General features: G+C 36.6%; 1 protein-coding gene and 1 long non-coding RNA gene across 4 annotated transcripts in view; one reads left to right on the forward strand and one right to left on the reverse strand.

Moving 5' to 3' along the window:
- LOC115212136 (WD repeat-containing protein on Y chromosome-like) overlaps positions 1–19537 on the reverse strand; it is a 130579-nt gene that overhangs the window by 31160 nt on the left and 79882 nt on the right. For all 3 annotated transcript variants that reach the window (XM_036503394.1, XM_036503393.1, XM_036503395.1), the window contains 4 exons: positions 8905–9075; positions 5980–6043; positions 4833–5011; positions 1547–1705 (listed from right to left, as the gene is read on the reverse strand). In XM_036503394.1, coding sequence (XP_036359287.1) covers positions 1547–1705; positions 4833–5011; positions 5980–6043; positions 8905–9075 — 573 coding nt within the window. The remainder of the gene's footprint in view (positions 1–1546; positions 1706–4832; positions 5012–5979; positions 6044–8904; positions 9076–19537) is intronic.
- On the forward strand, positions 8557–9908 carry LOC118763659. Its single transcript, XR_004999428.1, has 2 exons — positions 8557–8669; positions 9832–9908. It is a non-coding gene; the product is annotated as an uncharacterized LOC118763659 (long non-coding RNA).

Consider the following 19537-nt stretch of genomic DNA (forward strand, 5'->3'; position numbering starts at 1 on the left):
GTGGTTAGAGCGTTGGGCTCACAATCATGAGGTAGTGAGTTCGATTCGCAGAGCGGGCTGTGTGTTGTGTTCTTGAGCAAGACACCTTATTTCACGTTGCTGCAGTTCACTCAGCTGTAGAAATGGGCTGCAACGTCACTGGTGTCAAGCTATATCAACTAATCTTTGTCTTACCCTCAGGTAACATCAGTGGCGTGGAGAGGGGAGGCTGGTATGCATGGGTGACTGCTGGTCTTCCATAAACAGTCTTGTCCGGACTTGTACCTCGGAGAGAGACATTCTAGGTGCAATCCCATGGTCATTCATGACCGAAAGGAGCTTTGACCCCCTTTTTTGTAATATAGGCAAAAGGCCTACAGTTTTAGTAGGGATGGGAGGTAGGTTAGTTGATATCACTAACCTAAGTACCTAACTTGTACTTTATTTTATCGACTCCACAAGGATGAAAGCAAAGCAGACCTCGGCGAAGATATAATTTTGAGGATCGTTCCCTATACTTTCAGTCGATCCATCGATCGAATGATAAAATTGAACCATGAACGCATGCAAATGCACACCCGAAACAGCTGTAAGCCTATAATAAATAAATGAATAAATAAATAAATGTATATAATCCTATTTTATGTATCACTGTAAAAACATATCATCTTAACTGGATAATGCAACCACGGATTTACAAATTTGACTGGTGATGGATTTCGACTTCAGCTTTTGACTTTGGATTATGTGGAGGACAATACCTATCACAAGATTTTTTACTAGGGGTAATTTTATCTGCAGAGAACTTAAGAAGTATTTCGCTTGGGTTAATAACCCTTATAAACCCCTTTTTGCTTTGTTATATATGTATGTATGTATGTATGTATGTATGTATGTATGTATGTATGTATGTATGTATGTGTATATATATAATTATGGAAAAAACACTATTATGCAACTCAAACAGTGATAGACATAAACCAATACATAAATAACAAATAATATATATTTTTATAAAAATGAATGATCAATATAAAATATAATACTTATATTATATATTGATCATTCATCTTTATACTTTTGAGATCTAGTTATAAGTTATATGTTTTATAAAAATATATATTATTTGTTATTTATGTATTGGTTTATGTCTATTACTGTTTGAGTTGCATTATAGTGGCTTTATCTCTAATTTATATTTTATATTTTATATATTTATACTGTGAAATTTGATTTAATACTAAATTGAATTTTTCCCTGTAAGTTTGGAGTTATACTCCCTAATATTTTATATATATATATATATATATATATTATATATATATATATATATATATATATATTAAAGTAATACAGTTAAGGACTGGTCACAGAGTGACCAATAGTTTGGCATCCATATTGGCTACACACACACACACACACACACACACACACACACACACAACTTCATATACATATATATTATTTGAAAGCCTATCAGTACCAGCAAGGCTTTCTAATACTAAACTATTTCGGTCCCGATTCATAATGTGCGTGTGTGTAAGTGTAATTAACTGTACAAACCTACCCGCAAAGCCTTGTTCTGTTCACACGTGAATGTCAGGTTTTTCTCCTTCACATACATAGCGTGGAGTGTTTCTTTACTCATGTAACCATTGTTCATAATTACATCTTCTGTATTTCCATTATTTACACTGTCCTGTCTCGTTTTAGCCGGAACTGAACTCTGGAATTAAAAACAAAGAACAAAGAAATAAACCATTTTCTTTTTTGAAGCTATTGAAGAATTGATAGCAACTGATTTAATTAATTTTTTTAAAGATGTTTGGTTGCTTTACTCAACTTACCCATCCTTTCACCCTTTCAACCTCTCTGCCCCCTCTCATTTATATTTCCTTTGAAAGGTCAAAATTGATGAAATCTGAGCTGTTTTTCATAAACCGCAATCAGAAATTAAGATACTAAAAATAAAATAAATTGTGGAGTCTTACTTGGAATTCGAATGAGAAAAGCAAATACATCAACATTATCCACGCATACACAGAATTGTTAAAATGTTAACGATTTCAAATACACTTTTAGCTTTCATTTTGGTGAGCCGAGGAGCAGTGGTGTTGCTGAGAAAAGACCCGAACAAGGGGGATTGCATTGACAACTTTAGGCCCATAACTCTATTGAATGCAGAGTTCAAAATTTTGACCAATGTGTTAGCTACGAGGTTGGCGCATGTTGTCAGGGATGTGGTAGGAGAGAAACAGACATATACCATCCCGAAAAGATCCATCCACGACACCACCTCATGTGATACATCATTTAGAAAGTGGCTAAAGAACCTGGCACGAGTGGGGCCCTAATCAATTTAGACCAGTCTAAAGCTTTCGATAGGGTCGACAATCTATACCTGGCGGCGGTCCTCCGGACACCTGGTTTCGGGCTTGTATTCAGGGGCTGGATCGCTACAATGCACAGCGACATCTGTTCAGTGGTCAGAATGAACGGTGTCAACGTCTGCTGTGTGGTGGCCTGGGCATGCCGTGGTTGATGATGTGGTCGCCGTTCGCCAGACACGTATTTCCGCAGCTACTTTCTTTAGCAGAGCTGCAGTCCTGGGTAAAACAGAAACCGAGAGGGAGCATTTGGAAAGTGGAATGTCTTCAAGCGCTCACAGCCCTTAACCAATCGGACAGTGCGATATGTAGAACGTCCACTTTAGCTTTTGGGCATCGAAGAAGATCAGCTAGTTGCTCTTTTCCGGAGAACTTTCGGCCCAGAACCAATGGATAATTTCCAAAAATTTCTAGCCTGGCAGTGCTACCGGGGAGCTTTGCCTGTTCGAGATATAATTTACAGGTCAGCTGAGTATGTCTAAGATGCGCGCAGAACGACGAGACAGTCCTGCATGCACTCGTCCAGTACCCGAGCATTGCTGACCTGTGGGTTTATGTCGAAAACTTACAGTCGCGTGTGGGACGGATCCGGCTGTCAACTGAATCCATCGTGAAGATCGTCCCGCCGCCTTCCTTTAACCGGGAAGAAAAGGCTGTTTTTATATGCCTGGTGGCCATGGCGAAAGAGGTTGTATGGTGGCCGAGATTGAAGGAGCTGAAGACAAACACCTTTCTATTTGGCTAATCCCTGACGAACTTCCTCATGTTTCACTTGAAAAGGAAAATAAGGGTAGAGAGGGAAGCGTTGTCTTCTCGCCAGTTTGCGGAAAAGATAGATGAAAGTGGTGAGAATGGTGCGAGTGAACAGGCCTGCCCAGAGTATAAGCCTGTAGTTGGAAAAAAGGAAAGGAAAAGAGGCACCTGCCCCAAAAGTCAGGGTACTCATGGTTTTTTTTATGGGGTTGTTCCATGAGAAACCCTCGAACGTTTCCTCCCTATTGAAGATTACACATTGTTGATTTCGTTTCCTTTTTTTTAAAAAAAATTATTCGTTAATCTTGTTTACACGCAAAACCCTCACAACACACACACACACACACACACACACACACACACACACACACACACACATACACATTCTTTGTTTTGTCCTGTACTGTCCAAAATGCTTTTCTTAATGTAAATCCTTGTGGTTGATAAAGAAATCATCATCATCATCATCATCATCATTATTATTATGAAGGTGGCGAGCTGGCAGAATCGAGGATGTGTTTATGTCCCCGTAACCTAGCTATTCGGCAAATGAGATCAATAGAATAAGTAACGGACTTAATAAAAAAGAATCCCCCAAAACACTGGGGTTGATTCATTCGACTAAAAATTTTTTCAAGGCGATACCCCAGCACGGCTGTAGTTTAATGACTAGAACAAGTAATAGATAAAAAGATCTGGCAAAGATTGGCTGAAATGGAAGAGAAATGATTAAGGCTCATTGTAAAAAGCAGAGGGAGATCAAGAAGGAGACTAAAATCACTCACTGCCTAAAGAATCGATGATGATGTTTAATCGTTACCGAGTCTATACCTCCAATATTCAAATCCGGCCGAGATCAACTCTGCGTTTCATCTTTCCAAGTAAAGTTCTTGTATAGTATTGGGGCCAATGGTATCGAGTAACACCTCCCTTCAAAACTCTTGAGTTATTCTGTTACTTGTTTCAGTCATTAGACTGCAGTCATACTGGAGTACCGCCTTAAAGGGTTTTAGTTAAACAAATCGACCCTTATTTTTTCCCTTTTGCCGAACCGCTAAGTTACGGGGACGTAAATATTCTAACATCGGTTGTCAAGCGATGGTGGGGCGGACAAGTACAGCCACACAAACACTCACACGCACGCACACACACACACACACACACACACACACACACACACACACACACACACACACACACACACACACACACACACACACACACACACGACGGTCTTTTATTTTCCATCTACCAAATCCACTTTCAAGGCTTTGGTCGGCCCGAGGCTATAGTAGAAGACACTCGCGCAAGGTGCCACGCAGTGGGACCGAACCATGTGTTTGAGGAGCAAGTTTCTTACCACATACCCACGCCTGCGCCTGAGTGTGTGCCTAAATTAGAAAGAATTATTAGAAGAGTTGTGGAAGGCAGAATTGTTGGGGCACCAGAAAAAAGAATGCCTTGCAGAACTTAGGCCTCCCTACGCTTGAGTTCAGAATTCGACGAAGTTGACTTTACCTTTTAACCTTTCTGAAACAATAAAATGAGTATCAGTTAAGGAGCTGAGGAAGGGCCATCTATTTGGCTTATATAAGCAAAGACGAAAAAAATGAAGATGAAAATGGTGAAAAAGAGAGAAAAAGAAGGAAAGAAATACGGAAAAGAAGATGAAGAAAAAGGAAAAGAAGAAAATAATAGCGAATACCTGCTTACCTGGTCATTTTCTGGGTGTCCAGGTAATGCCGTACTTGTTCTAATAGATTCTGATTGTTGAAGGTCGGGAAAAGGTGAAGAATGAGATGGCGGAAAATCAAAATCTTTATTCTGAGAAGTCTGTGAAACTTCCAGGGAATGGTCACTTGTTGTGTCTAAATCGCGTTTAATTTCATCTTCTGGATACAAACCACAAAAAAGCAAAGCAAAGAAAAAAAAAGCAAAACAAATATAACAAACAGGAAGAGAAATTATGTTGATGAAAGTGATCATAACAATGATAGGGATGAAGACCAACGAGGCAATGAAGTTCATTAGATAATCATTTATTCCTTTGCCATCTCTTTTCTTATTACCGATCTACACTCGGCTTACAGTTGTTTCTGCTATAAGATGCAGAGGACTCATAGTTGAGCGTCTGAGTAACACCTTATAGCTTCATCGGAGCCTCGAATATGAAGTGTAATCTATTTTACATACATACATACATACATACATACATACACACACACACACACACACACACACACACACACACACACACACACACACACACACACACACACACACACACATAAATATAAAGGATATTATTATTAAATATATAATAATAATATCATTGGCTCGCAAGCTTAAAATAACCGTAGAGGTAAAATTAATTTAAATTTATAATTGGATTTTTAATTATAATGAAGGGTACAAAGAAAGTACCAGCATTGTTAGAAATAGGAGTTAAAATGACTCAAAACCACTTTTATCACTTATACACTCCATATATATATATATATATATATATATATATATATATGTAAATATGTAGAGGGAGAATTCATAAAAAAGCAAAAGACGAAGACATGTGGTGTAGACAACAAACAGATGTATTAGTATAACGCTCGGGAAGTGAAAAAGGCTTTAACGTTTCGAGCCTAAGCTCTTCCACAGAAAGGAACACAGAAAGAAACAAGGAGAGAGAATAAAGAATGTGTAGCGGCTAGCGATCAATCATGGCGACTGCCGGACAGAAGGTATATATATATATATATATATAATATATATATATATATATATATATATATACATATATATATGATAAAATAACAGCCCTAAAACAAAAAGCAAACAAATATGGCCGAAAACATTTTCTTACCATTAATTTGTGATATATCTTTGTTACCCCATGTTTTAGGTGACTTTAAGTCCCAAGGGTGCTTCTGAAATTTTAATATAATTCGGTAATTTATTAGTGAAGTAGAAAATATTAAAATATTATTGTTTTCGTTAATAAACGATTTTAAAGTTTATTGTCTTTAAATTTGGCTTTTTGAAGTTTAACGGAAGATAAAAATAAGTTGGTACTAAAAGATAAACCCTGTACTATTCGGTGATAGATATGTTTTAAAATCTAACATTTGAATTCAATACTGGTTTCAAATTTTGGCACAAGACTAGCAATATCGTGGAGGGATTAAGACGATTATATCGACCCCAGCGATCTACAGGTACTTATTATACAGACCCCGAAAGGGTGAAAGGCTAAGTCGTCTTTGGCAGCATTTGGACTCACAACGTAAAGTCGAAAGAAATTCCACTACACATTTTGTCCGGAGCTGTAACGATTCTGCCAGCTCGCTGCCTTAAACAAGTAGTGTAAGGCATTGGCATTTTTCGGATCTTTGTAGTTTTCGTCACATCATGTCGAAATCTTTAAAAAAATGTTTTAATATATCATATAGATGTTATTTTTTACACTGAATCCGAATTTGTTATTCATTTATTCCAGAGAAAATTTGCAAAAATGTTACAGGTGTTCAAAGTTTGATAATTTTCAGAGTTTTCAGCCAATCAGAAAACAATGCTTTCGCTGCCTCTTCTATCATCAGCGGGGGATTGGGGTGGATAGGTATGTCAAAACATTAAACTAGCTATACTAAACAGTGAAAAACTTTAAAACATTCGCGAGCAAATTAGATATTTAAAGGCTACAAACAAACCAACAGGAGTTGCTAGAAATAACAAGTCAAAACATTACTATAGCGGTTCGGCACAAGAAGCCGATAGAATAAGTACTAGGCTTACAAAGACTGAATCCTGGGGTCGTTTTGGTCGGCGCTCCAGCATGACCGCAGTCAAAGAATATATCTCCTTCTCCACATAAATTCACAAAGGTAAGAGTCAACCATGGAACGGTGTGCCCCACACCGACGTTTGTTTCCACGCTTTAAAGATGCCCAGGTGAGTCCCATCTGTTATGAAAACAAACAATTATAGAACACGTAGTGGTTACACTCCTTGTGAGTATGGCGCAGCATCTTGGGTTACTATGGAAACAGAGTCCTTCGCAATCCACTATGGAACACGTGATGCTTCTTTGCTTTTGTTACTATGGAAACAGAGTTCTTGTAAAGGCTAATAACTTTTTAATTATGGATTTGTAGGGAAAACGAATTGTATTTTCATAATTAGTATACAAAACTTAATCCATGTCCCAAATTTGAAAACAACTGAAACAAAATTGCAGACAGTGACAAAAACCCACAAAGATCCTATTTTTCTGATGCTCAAACGATTCCATCAGCTTGCCCAGAACACATTTGGATTAAATATTCATTTAATTTTCGACTTAATTTAAATACAAATTCAGGTTTAAAATTTTAGAAATGGATAAATATAAGAAGTCAAAGTTAAAATTAAAAAGATAACTTAATTTGAAAGTCTAAAATAAAATTTCAAATTGAATTTCATTTCGAATTTTGTTTTCATTTTTTGTTGAATTAAGCTAAAAATAAGATTTTAAAAAATATGCATCTTGAACCATCAATGTATAGGGATAGGGCAGATTCAATCTTGGTGACTCAGACCAGTTAGTTGTAAGAACGAATTGTAGAGCAGTGGTTCTCAAAACTCAAGAATCAGGCATCCCATAAAAAAATATTATTCCTATTCCTCCTCTTAATTAACGTAAATATAAAATAGTTTGGATCCGTATAATTCTTGTTTTTTCCTTGCTATGGTGCTGGACATACTTAAAACTATCTTGATTTTATTCAACTTAGCGACTTGCCTTTTTAGATCGTTACACCGCTCCCATTTCTCCAGGGGCCTGGTCCCTTCCCATGAGAAAAACTGCTGTGGTGTATTATATAATTAAACTCTATATGTAGTAGTATCATTAATATTTTCACTCGTATCCAAATTGCTATGATGAATTCAATTTCGTTCGGGAGAGAAATTAATTTATAAACTGGCTTCTTCTTATCCAGGAGGATGTAAATTTCTGTGCATAGTTGGTAATAATGCTAGACCAAATGTGAAATATAGGCTTTATCTTGAGCTAAATATCAAATATTTGCTAAATACAATTCTATGTATAGGTTACGGGTATACACACACACACGCATCATACACACCTCATGTGGATGATGGACTTGAATCCAGGTAAAAAAAGTCACAGGGGTTTTGTCCGGCGAGGGCTTGTTGTCCGAGGGGGTTTGTCCAAGGAATTGGGTTGTCCTGATCCCATAAACTAATTGTAACTTTTTTTCCTGTGACTTCATTACTGTGTCCTTTTTGCCCCTGTAACTTTATTACCGGTCACCGACGTACTTAGAAGCAATTGAACGGAATAAAAACAACTTGAACGATTTATAAAAGCAATAATTATCTTTTTTTACCAAGGGGACCTTCTTTTGCTTCTAACCAGACGAAGACAGTTCACCCGAGTTATAAAACCATGGCAGTTGATTCACTCTGGTTATAATTTAGGAACACGGATGGCCTGGTTATAATTCAGGAACACGGATGGCCGAGTGAATAGGATGTCAGATCGCTATTGGAAAGGTAGGTAGTTCTTGTTTTCAGCTCCACTGCACTTTTCTGGTCAAACCCGTTGACCGTTAACAGTTGATATCATCACTTTGCTGATAAGTAGGTACTTAAAAGTTTACTTCACAGTAAACGTACCTCAGCTATACAATAACTTGCATGTCGAAAAATGTCTTTTTTTCACCCAGACCAAAATGTAAAATTATCTAAATCAAACTGTAAATTTGAGAAAAATCGTGTGTATATTTACCTGGCCAAATGTTCCAATATAATCCCCACAAATCGTCCATAATTTTGCCGTTTTATCGACAGAAGCACTTAAAATAAATATGCCTGCATCATGGTTAATATATTCCACACTTACAACAGTGCCTTCATGGCCTTTCCAGCTATGAAGTGTCCTGGGTGGCTCTGTAACCAGCTGTGGAAGAATAAGAAATTATTTCAGACTTGAGCGTGTTACACGTGTGTGTGTGTGTGTGTGTGTGTGTGTGTGTGTGTGTGTGTGTGTGTGTGTGTGTGCGCGCGCGTGTGTGTGTGCGTGCGTGCGCGCGTGCATGCAAATCATTGGAAATTTGAGAATTAAAGAGTGCATTCTTTTTTAAAATATTAAAGCTCATCGACGCGCGTCTCTAGTGGGCTAATTTAGCACTACCATTCTACTCATGTCAACTCACTCCGTCCTCATGTACCAGAACTAAACTCTGTCGCCATTTTCTCTTGACAAGGTCTTTTCTTTTTATAGCCGAAATATGGAAATATAATATCGAAGTGTAAACCAATGGACAGAGCCATTTGAAAGCTACGTAGCTTGACCTTAAACTAAACAACATAGACCCTCTGAAAGAAGACGAACCACTGACCTCTCAGCTAGTGGTCTGACGTCTTATCAACATAACTGCATAAAGATCTCATCTCGCGGTCAATGAGTAAGCAAACCTATAACTCATCAGTGCCAATAATTTCGTGTTTACTTAGGTCTCAGATTTGCAGGAAAGAGGTAATATCATGCAGCGATGTTTATGCATCGGCGAAAATTATTATTGAATTACTTAGAAAAACATAAATCTAAAAGTATCGATCGTTTTCTAAGTTCGTTATTGTTTTGCTGTATAAGCGTAACGCTTCGCGTATATAAGTGATAATCGTTTCTGTTCTGTCTGTCTGTCCTTCTCAGGTATCTCTTTAACTTGTATTGAAACCAACACAAAATTACAGATTCAACACCCAGTTTATGAAGCCAATTTCACGCCGGAAAAAAAAGCCCTCCAAAAACTAGAAGTGTGTTTTCCAAATTAGGTTCCATGAGAAAAAGGAAAAAAAAATTGTCGGATTACGAGAGACGGAGTATCTGTTAATAAGATCTAATAAAAATTTATTGAAAAAAAAAAAAAGGCAATTCCTAATTTCAAAATTTCTTTTATTACATATATAACACGTATGTGATGGACCTTCCCCTCGAACGACCTGTACAAATTATTTTCTTATAGTGATCAAATCTTCGTTCTGTACATAAACTCACTCTCTCCATCAAATCGACGTTGTTTGAACTGGTGCACGGTGTACCACAGGTCAAGTGTCGAAGTAATCGCAGAGCAACGTAAGATTAAGAACACAGCGCACCACCCGGTCAAGGAATCGAAACTAGGATTTTGTGAGCGTGAGTGCAACACCCTTACCATTAGGCCATAGAAACCGAAGAAATCAAAAATATGAGCGAAGAAAGAAGGGGAAAAAGAAAAAATAAAGAGGTGAAAAGAAAAAGAAGGAAAAACATCAATTCAATACCAAGTGCTTCAATTGCTTGCACACTACAAGGTTCAACAGAATCTACTGAAGCAAGCCAACGCGCATGCAGTATTACCACGGGCGATGACGTGGCTAAGGCGTTGTAACAGCCAAGCACCCTCACAGGCATCACTTGAGACATTGCTAAGGCGAGCTGCCAGCGATGACAAGAACTTCGTTGTTAGCGGGCCAGCTCCTCCAAACTTCTCAAATGCCACGGGATGGAAGAACTGGTTCACTGACAAATCCCGATACTAAAAGATTGTGTTCCGTTTGACTACGGAAGAAGTGACCCTCCCATTTACCGCAGCATCCACAATGTGGAAGGGAGCAAAGGAGTCACAGACTGTAGCGTCCCAGATGAGACACTTACCTCTTACCCAGGGACAAAGGGTAAGAACATGTGGTCTCTTCCTATCACTTCTGAATAACCCCCGCCGGCTCCAGAAGTGAGCAAGAGCGCGCTTAATTAAGATGCAAAATAATAAATTGTTTCAGAAATAGAGTGGTTGTGTGGTAAGTAGCTTGCTTACCAACCACATGGTTCCGGGTTCAGTCCCACTGCGTGGCACCTTGGGCAAGTGTAATCTACTATAGCCTCGGGCCGACCAAAACCTTGTGAGTGAATTTGGTAGACGAAAACTGAAAGAAGCCCGTCGTATATATGTATATATATATATATATATATATATATATATATATATATATATATATATATATATATATATGTATGTGTGTGTATATGTTTGTGCAAAAGAGTAAAAAGAGAGATAAAATTTATTCATATTAAGATCTTATATGTATAAATTTTATATCTGAAACAATTTTTATTCCTTTTAATGTTGTTCACAAAATATAAATATGGGAATATGGGTTCCGTGATTTTTCGAAAATTGTAAAAGGGTTCTACATGTTTGGAAACCAACGCACTAAAACATATGAAAAAAAGCTATGAAACCAATTTGACGCCAAAAAAACAAAAACAAAAAAAAACGAGGAACAGAAGGGACTTAACTCTCGTCAAGGGAGGTCATTCACTTGATGTAAAATAAAAGCTCATAGATAAGATGCGTTAATGTAGTTTGAGATTCTTTGTTTATTGCTATTACATTTGCATCAAGGATGTTTTATGGGATGTCTACGAATCACTTTTAACTGACTAGTTGTTTGGTTTCTATCAAAAAAAAAAAAAATAATCCATACCTCTTTAATCACATAAGTTCGTTCATGAGTGAATACTATTGATTCGTATTGTAAGCTAAACGTTAATTCGGAAAACCCACATTCCTACCAATTTGAAGTTAATAATGAATAATATTAATCAGGTTAATGTCACAGATATTTTTTTTTTATGTTTTGCATTGACAATGAGTATGTTATAGACTAAAAACAAAATATAATTCTTTTAATTAAAAAAAATATAATTCATCCACATAATCGTAACCTATACTTTCAAAAACGTTTCTGTCAAATTTCATAGGAAAAAGCCCAGAAATACATTGTTGAGAAATGCGGAAACAAAGCCAGTAGACAGGAGACGCAACTGTATTTATGGGCGAAGTTTCGCATGTCGTAGCTCAGATTTCCGTCGATTTCCGTAAAAAACTTTTATTTTTTTACATAAGTAATGAGAGCGAAAGAGACTAAGAGGAAGCGATTTTATGACGAGAAGGTTTCTCTTTGAAGTCGGCCTGTGTGTGTTTGATGGGGTGTGGGAGACAGACAGTATGTTGTGTAAGTGAAGTGCTTCTGTTAGTGTGTGCGAAGAGACAGAGGGAGTAATGTGTGAAAGAGAGAGATAACTGATTTTTTACTCGGTGTATGTGTATATGTATGTATGCATGTATGTGTGTGTGCGTGTATGTATCTATGTATGTGTGTGTGTGTAAGTATGTGTGTGTGTATGTATGTATGTATGGCCGATTCATCGTAATTTTTTACTCGGTGTATGTGTATATGTATGTCTGCATGTATGTGTGTGTGTGTGTATGTATCTATGTGTGTGTGTGTGTAAGTATGTGTGTGTGTATGTATGTATGTATGATGTATGTATGTGTGTGTGTGTATGTATCTATGTATGTGTGTGTGTGTATGTATGTATGTATGTATGTATGGCCGATTCATCGTAATTTTTTACTCGGTGTATGTGTATATGTATGTCTGTCTCTTCGCACACACTAACAGAAGCACTTCACTTACACAACATACTGTCTGTCTCCCACACCCCATCAGACACACACAGGCCGACTTCAAAGAGAAACCTTCTCGTCATAAAATCGCTTCCTCTTAGTCTCTTTCGCTCTCATTACTTATGTAAAAAAATAAAAGTTTTTTACGGAAATCGACGGAAATCTGTGCTACTACAACCGAAACTATGCCTATTTATGTCAACTAGTGTTAGATGTGAAGATTGTGTATATTATTAGATACGCTGGGTACTACTGTCAGGTTTGCAGTAACAGATTCGATTAATGAATGACTGTTTTTGATGCCAAAGGTGAAGCACAGACAAACATTTCACGTAGATCTCTTCAGTGAAGAATATATGCTTATCTTTTTGCATTTCTCAGTTGATTCCTTTCAACACAGACCATCACTAACTTACAATAACTATCTGTTATTATTATCCCACTAAATTCCTTACAAACGACAGTGTTTTGACAAAGCATAATGTGATCTTTGTTCACGAAAAATAGATAAAGGACAATTATATAGACAAGTATTATGTTACAAGTAAAGCTGTCCAGACTACAATTGTCTGTTTTGGAATTGTTTCTATGGCTGTATGTCCTTCCTAATGCCAACCACTTTACAGAGTGTGCTGGGTGCTTTTTACATGCCACCAGCACAGGTACATTTACATTGCACCAACATGAGTGCATTTTACGTGGCTCCAGCACGAGTTCATGTCACATGTCACTGGCATCTGCAAATGACATGCCTGTATGGAAAGCCACAATTTTACTTAGCCTGATGTGTCTTCTCAAGAAATGAAAATAAAGTGGAATAGTTATATACTCATTATAATTAACCCAATAAACTACAAGCCCTTATTGTATGAAGCTGTGGAGGGTTCATTAGCAGTATTAATGCAGGTCTTGTTGGAGATATTCATATTATGTACTCAATGCAAACAAATAGCAGAGGAAACATTTTGTGGGATTTTTGGAACAGAAACAGGGAGCCAAGAGTTTAGATGTCAAAGATCCATAGGAGTGATTAACAGAAGAAGTCCATGGGCTTCTCAGATGGCTTGACAGATGTAACAATCAGTTTCTGTTACATGATGTTCCAATATGAGATCTTAACATCTTTTTTTATGGAACAATAGGGTATGATTGAGGGAGATTTCACTGCTAAACTTAAATGAGTGGGATAATTGAGGTGCAGTGAAATAGCTTTCAAAGTCTACCATACCACTGTACACAAAGATAAACATACTATATGATCTAATTAGTGTTGGGGATGAATGTAGTAACAGTATAGTTACTAGAGTAATGAAAGTAGACTGTATGGAAAATATTCAAGGATTGGCTATTGTTGTTTAGTTCTAGGTCAGCCCTCTTTGAGCTGATCAATCAAAAGTATTCTAGTTGTGACCAGTCTGTTTGATTTGTGGTTACCAGAAAGGCCAAAAAGCCATAACACCACCACACAAAAAAAACAAACAAATGGAGGCAAAACCTCAAACAGAACTTAAAATTGTCACCCATCAGCACATGCACTGGAACAAGACAAATAACAATAAAAACAGCAAACCCTCAGCCATCATCACAACAACCAAACCAGCCACATTACCTCCTACAACAACAACAACAGCAACATGAAGACACTCAGGTACAACAAAATCATCAAAAGAAAAAAATAACAATAGCAACAAAATCAATGAACACAATGAAACATTTTAAACAAAATCAATGGTGAGTTGGTGGACAACTTGTGAGAAAGAAAACATTATAAAGACAAAATAACAATAACTTCATCCTCAAAATACCTAAATACATATTAAGTGACATATATCATATTTTCTTGGACAATTTCTCAAGGCGTCTTGAAATTTTTAGCAAAACTGTAAATAAGACATTATTACAAGGGCCTTTTAAGGAAAAGAATACAGATTACCCACCATTTACAATGACAAAAGTCAGTAACTTATCCCTCTATTTTCTCTAATAGATAAGTGTCACTCAGAGTAGAATGTGTAAATGTACATAGTCTGGGGTTAGCATGAAAGCAAGATCACTAGTCCAACAACCTCAGATAACTTGGTCTAGATGTGGTAGCCATTATGAAAACCACAATTTCTGGAATTCAAGCATCCAGTCCCAGTTTTGAAAATTAAAAGACATACCCATCATGTGGTCTGATGGAATCAGGCAGTGGAACAGCAGGGTTTTTCTGGAAACAATTGTGTTTAGCAGTACAGATACTCTTCCTGGATCTGGGATGTATGTCAGTGGTACTGGATATAAATGACTATAAAAGCAATGCTTTTAGACAAGTGGTCATCTATACACCCACTGGGGTTGGGCAGCCAGACTTCTTTAGATATGTAGAAACCTTCCAAGAAAGGTTCTGCTCTTTTAGTACTTGTGGTGGATTGGAACTGTATTTTAGATGCACTGTGGGATTATGTGAGATTAACCTATAAAAAGGGATGCAAAAACCTTGAAAATCTGCTTAGAAGTTTCCAACTGGTCAATTGAATTTCCTTAATGTGCCATTGGGAATTTGGAGAAACCACAATGGGCCTTCCAGATTCTGCTTAGAATATTCATTAAGCCAACTGACAGAGATAACACTGGGCGTCCACAATTTAAACTGTTTAGCTACACAGGCTGCAAATTTGTGATTCGAACACTTGACTTAGATAGGAGTCATAGACAGGAACCCTGCTACTGGAAGCTGAATGCATCTCTCCCAATGCACAAAGATCACAGAAACTGAAAGAAGGAACTAATTAATTTACATTTGATAAGGACATGGATCAACAACAGATGGTGGGGTACCCTGAAGAGGGCAATTAAATGTGAATTAATAGCTTTTAAATGAAGTACTAATGATAGAGAGAAATAGATAAGATGGGGAGCTAGATAATAAACCAGAAGAGGCAATCAGAAATGCTTCATAGCCAATGTGCCAGTAGCAAGAATGACTCTTGATTACTTCTTCAATGTGAAACATGAAGGTTGCATTTTTAGAGGTAAGGTTCATGCATTAAAGTAAGATGGAATGGAAGCTGTTTGATGGAAATGAGTGGTGGAAGTGGGACATGGCAATAAAGCAACAATTCAGTCAGTGATGGATCAGGATGGGATTGCCCTTCTTGGTTCCAAGGGATTTGTGTGATATTCCAGCAGTACTTTGCTTGTCTGTTTAGAGTAAGTGATAGATCGGAGACAGTTGTGGATATTAGTGCTTCCTTTGGCTCTCAGAAAAAAACGTAAGGTACTGTAAAAGACCAATAAGAGCAACTGAGATATGGGAGGTACTAAGTGGTTGCACAAAGAACAAATTGCCCAGTTTGGATAGTCTGTCGAATGAGTTTTACAGTTATATGCCAGACTTGTTTGGCACCTTGGCAAATATCTTATATAATTGGAAACTGATGGAAGAATTATGAGTTCTGGGAGTCAGAGCATGTTAACTCTGTTGAGAAAGGATGCTGACTAACAGGCCACTTTTGCCAAAAGGTGGATGACTGTGGCAAGAATGCTTAGGGTGAATGGACTTACTCTAAGCATGTACTTTGTAGATAGCAGAACAACAGTTAGACAGGGGCTTATACCTTTGGTGGTCAGAGTGATCCTGGATATGTGGGGTTCTATGAGTGGCTCAAGTTGGTGATTTTCCTGTATCAAGAGGGCTGCATCATAGATGTGCTCTGATATATTGTCTACTATGTATACTCTTCATCTCATTTCCCCCTCTTATCTCTATCTTTCCCTCATCTTTTATGTAAAACTCCATACAAATTGTAAACTGTCCTTGTAATGCCTCTTTCATCTGATGCCCCAGTAGCAAATAAAATTATCATCATCATCATTATCATAATCATTATCATTATCATTATTATCATTATTATTATTATTATTATTATTATTATTATTATTATTATTATGTTCTGTAAAGATAATTGCAGCATCTTTAGTTGTAATAGTGGTGGTTGGGTGAAGTTTAAATACATAGGAAGCACAATTATATATATATATATATATATATATATTATATATATATATGTGTGTGTGTGTGTGTTGTGTGTGTGTGTGTGTGTGTGTGTGTGTGTGTATATATACATATATATATATATACACACACAAACACACACACTCACACACATGTATGCATTCTTTCATATACATATATATTTGTGTGTGTGTGTAGATATATATATATATATATATACACTTACACACATACATATATATGTACATAAATAAATACATACATACATACACACACATGCACATACATACACATATTGAAATATATAAAACATGCAATCACATAGATTCAAAATCCATTAAAATTTTAGAGAACACTTTAATATTTCCTATTCTGTAGTTGTTTTTGTTGTTGATAATCATCTTGTTAAAAAAAAACACATCTGCAATTGCTATCAGTTGTTTGTTGTACAAAATTACTTGCATTTTGTACTTATCTGTAGCACAACTGGCCTGATAACAGGATGTGCTTCCTGTATATTTAGCATTGCTTTTAGTGTTAATATATTCTGCATTTCTTTATGTTGAATGTCATACGTTGAGGGGTTATCTCCTGTTGATTTCTCTGTATAATGCCTTTTTAATTTCTGCTGGAAGCTGTTTCTTCATTTAACCCCATTGTGAACATATTTCTAATGAAATACACTACCATGCATTTTAATTAAAATTGAAAATAATCAAGAATTGGAAGAACTCAGTAAAAATAACTAAATTTTGCCATTATTAATTAAAACTGATTTTTAGAACATAACTTAATGAAGTTTTCCTACATAAGATTATGACGAAAAGCCTTGATTTAACCCTTTGGCTTTAAGATTACATTATCAAATGTAATGCTTACTTATTCACATCATTTCGAATTAATCCTACATTATCTTGTAGCTTTGAGATATTGATGATGTGACTATTTATTTTTAGAATAACATTATAGAGTAGGTGTGAAATGCTGGATCTGGCCAGTTCAAACATAAAACAGATAGACTATTTGGACTGGATACGGTCAGTTTAACATTCAGATTTCTTTGTGAAATGTAATGCTTATTTATTCACATTGTTTTAAATTAATCATGCATTCTCTCAAAGCTTCAAGATTTTGATGATGTGCTTGTATATTTTTAGTATGATATTGTAAAGTAAATGATGAGAGAGGACAGACTTGGCCAGTTTGAACATAAAATATAGAATATATCTGCTGGATATGGCCAGTTTAAATGCAAGAAGGTTAAATGGTAAATGGTTAAGTATGAAGATTTTTAAAGGACTGGTTTTGTACGATCTTCTCACACTATACCACATCACTTGGGGATGTTAGCCCCCAACTTATGAACATATTGGGTTGTCCGGAAAGTTCGTGCCGATTTATAGTAGCTTACCTTTTGGCTTATTTTAGAACATGGTTGAGTCCATAAAATAGGATTTGACAACACCTCCATTTAGAGCACAGTTTAAGCTATCTTTTCATGGAAGAAGGTTTATGTTCCTATAAACTGTGTTAATTCTGTAACCCTTTAAAATGGAAGATAAGAAAGTTCATTTTCGGCACTTGATGCTTTTCTTTTTCCGTAAAGGGGAAAATGCCTCACAAGCAACCAAAGAAATATGTGCAATTTATGGTCATGTTTATTTATCCAAAAAAACTGTACGGAAGTGATTCACAAGGTTCCGAGCTGGAGATTGTAGCCTTATTGATAAAGAGCAATCAGGTAGACCATCCACTACAGATGATGACCAAATCAAGTCATTAATTGAGAATAACCCATATTGCGCAACCCGAGAATTGGCAGAAAGCTTCAACCTATCAAAATCCGTCATTCATGAGCACCTGGTAAAGGTTGGGTAATGGCAAGTATTTAGTGACCTTTTTCTTTTCTTTAAAAATCGGCATGAACTTTCCGGACAACCCAATAGTATGTCCATAGGAGTTTTCTTGGCTATAGTCTTAGATCAGGCTGCACAGTTTGCTAGCCTATGTGCAGAATGATTTTATGAGACACCACTTAAGTGGGTGGCTCTTGGCCCACAATGAGTTCATCTGACCTTTAACAGATTTTAATTTAAGTCTTGAAGGGTGTCCACACCTTCTTCACCTGACATGCCAGGTGAAGAGCCAGTTTAGTCCCTGACAACCCAACCATGAGACAAGTAGTATTGGGTTACATGGTACCAGTATCAGGATTTTCCTGATCTGACCTAGAATCAAAAGTAATCTCAGGTGTGTTGATATGAAATGGGTTAAAAATAATATATGTCTTTATTAGGATCAGACTGAGGCTAAATTTTATTCTAGGCACAGCACGGCAATGATGCCTCCAGACACTTCTGTTATTTAACTGAAAAAATCTTTAAAAATAAGTGCTGTATGTGAAATACTATATTAAAAATTCAGTTTTCTGGAATATTTCATCAGTCAGACTCATATGCATATTAAAACTGATCTGCTTTTTAAAATTAATTAAGTAAGCAAATTATTTACTTATAATTAGGACAACAGGAAAGTGTAAATTTTCAACACATTCTTTAATAAAAAAAAACTGTTATCATTTACCATTTACACCCTGGAAAAACTTTGTGGTACCTCTTTCCCTTGGCACCTTTGCATGTGCTTATATTATTTTCTACTCTAAGCACAAGGCCTGACATTTTTTTTTGGCGGGGAGAGAGGGCCCCAGTATACAACTGGTACTTAATTTATTGAACCCAAAAGGATGAAAGGCAAAGCTGACCTTGGCGGAATTTGAACTCAGAACATAAAGACAAACAAAACACCGCTAAGCATTTCGTCTGGCGTGCTAACGTTTGCATGTGTTTGTATTGTTTAAGGGTTAATCCAGAACTATTCCTTGTGCCTCACTCTGAAGAAGCTAATACATT

The sequence above is a fragment of the Octopus sinensis genome, linkage group LG5 (assembly GCF_006345805.1).
Source record: "Octopus sinensis linkage group LG5, ASM634580v1, whole genome shotgun sequence".
Classification (NCBI taxonomy): domain Eukaryota; kingdom Metazoa; phylum Mollusca; class Cephalopoda; order Octopoda; family Octopodidae; genus Octopus; species Octopus sinensis.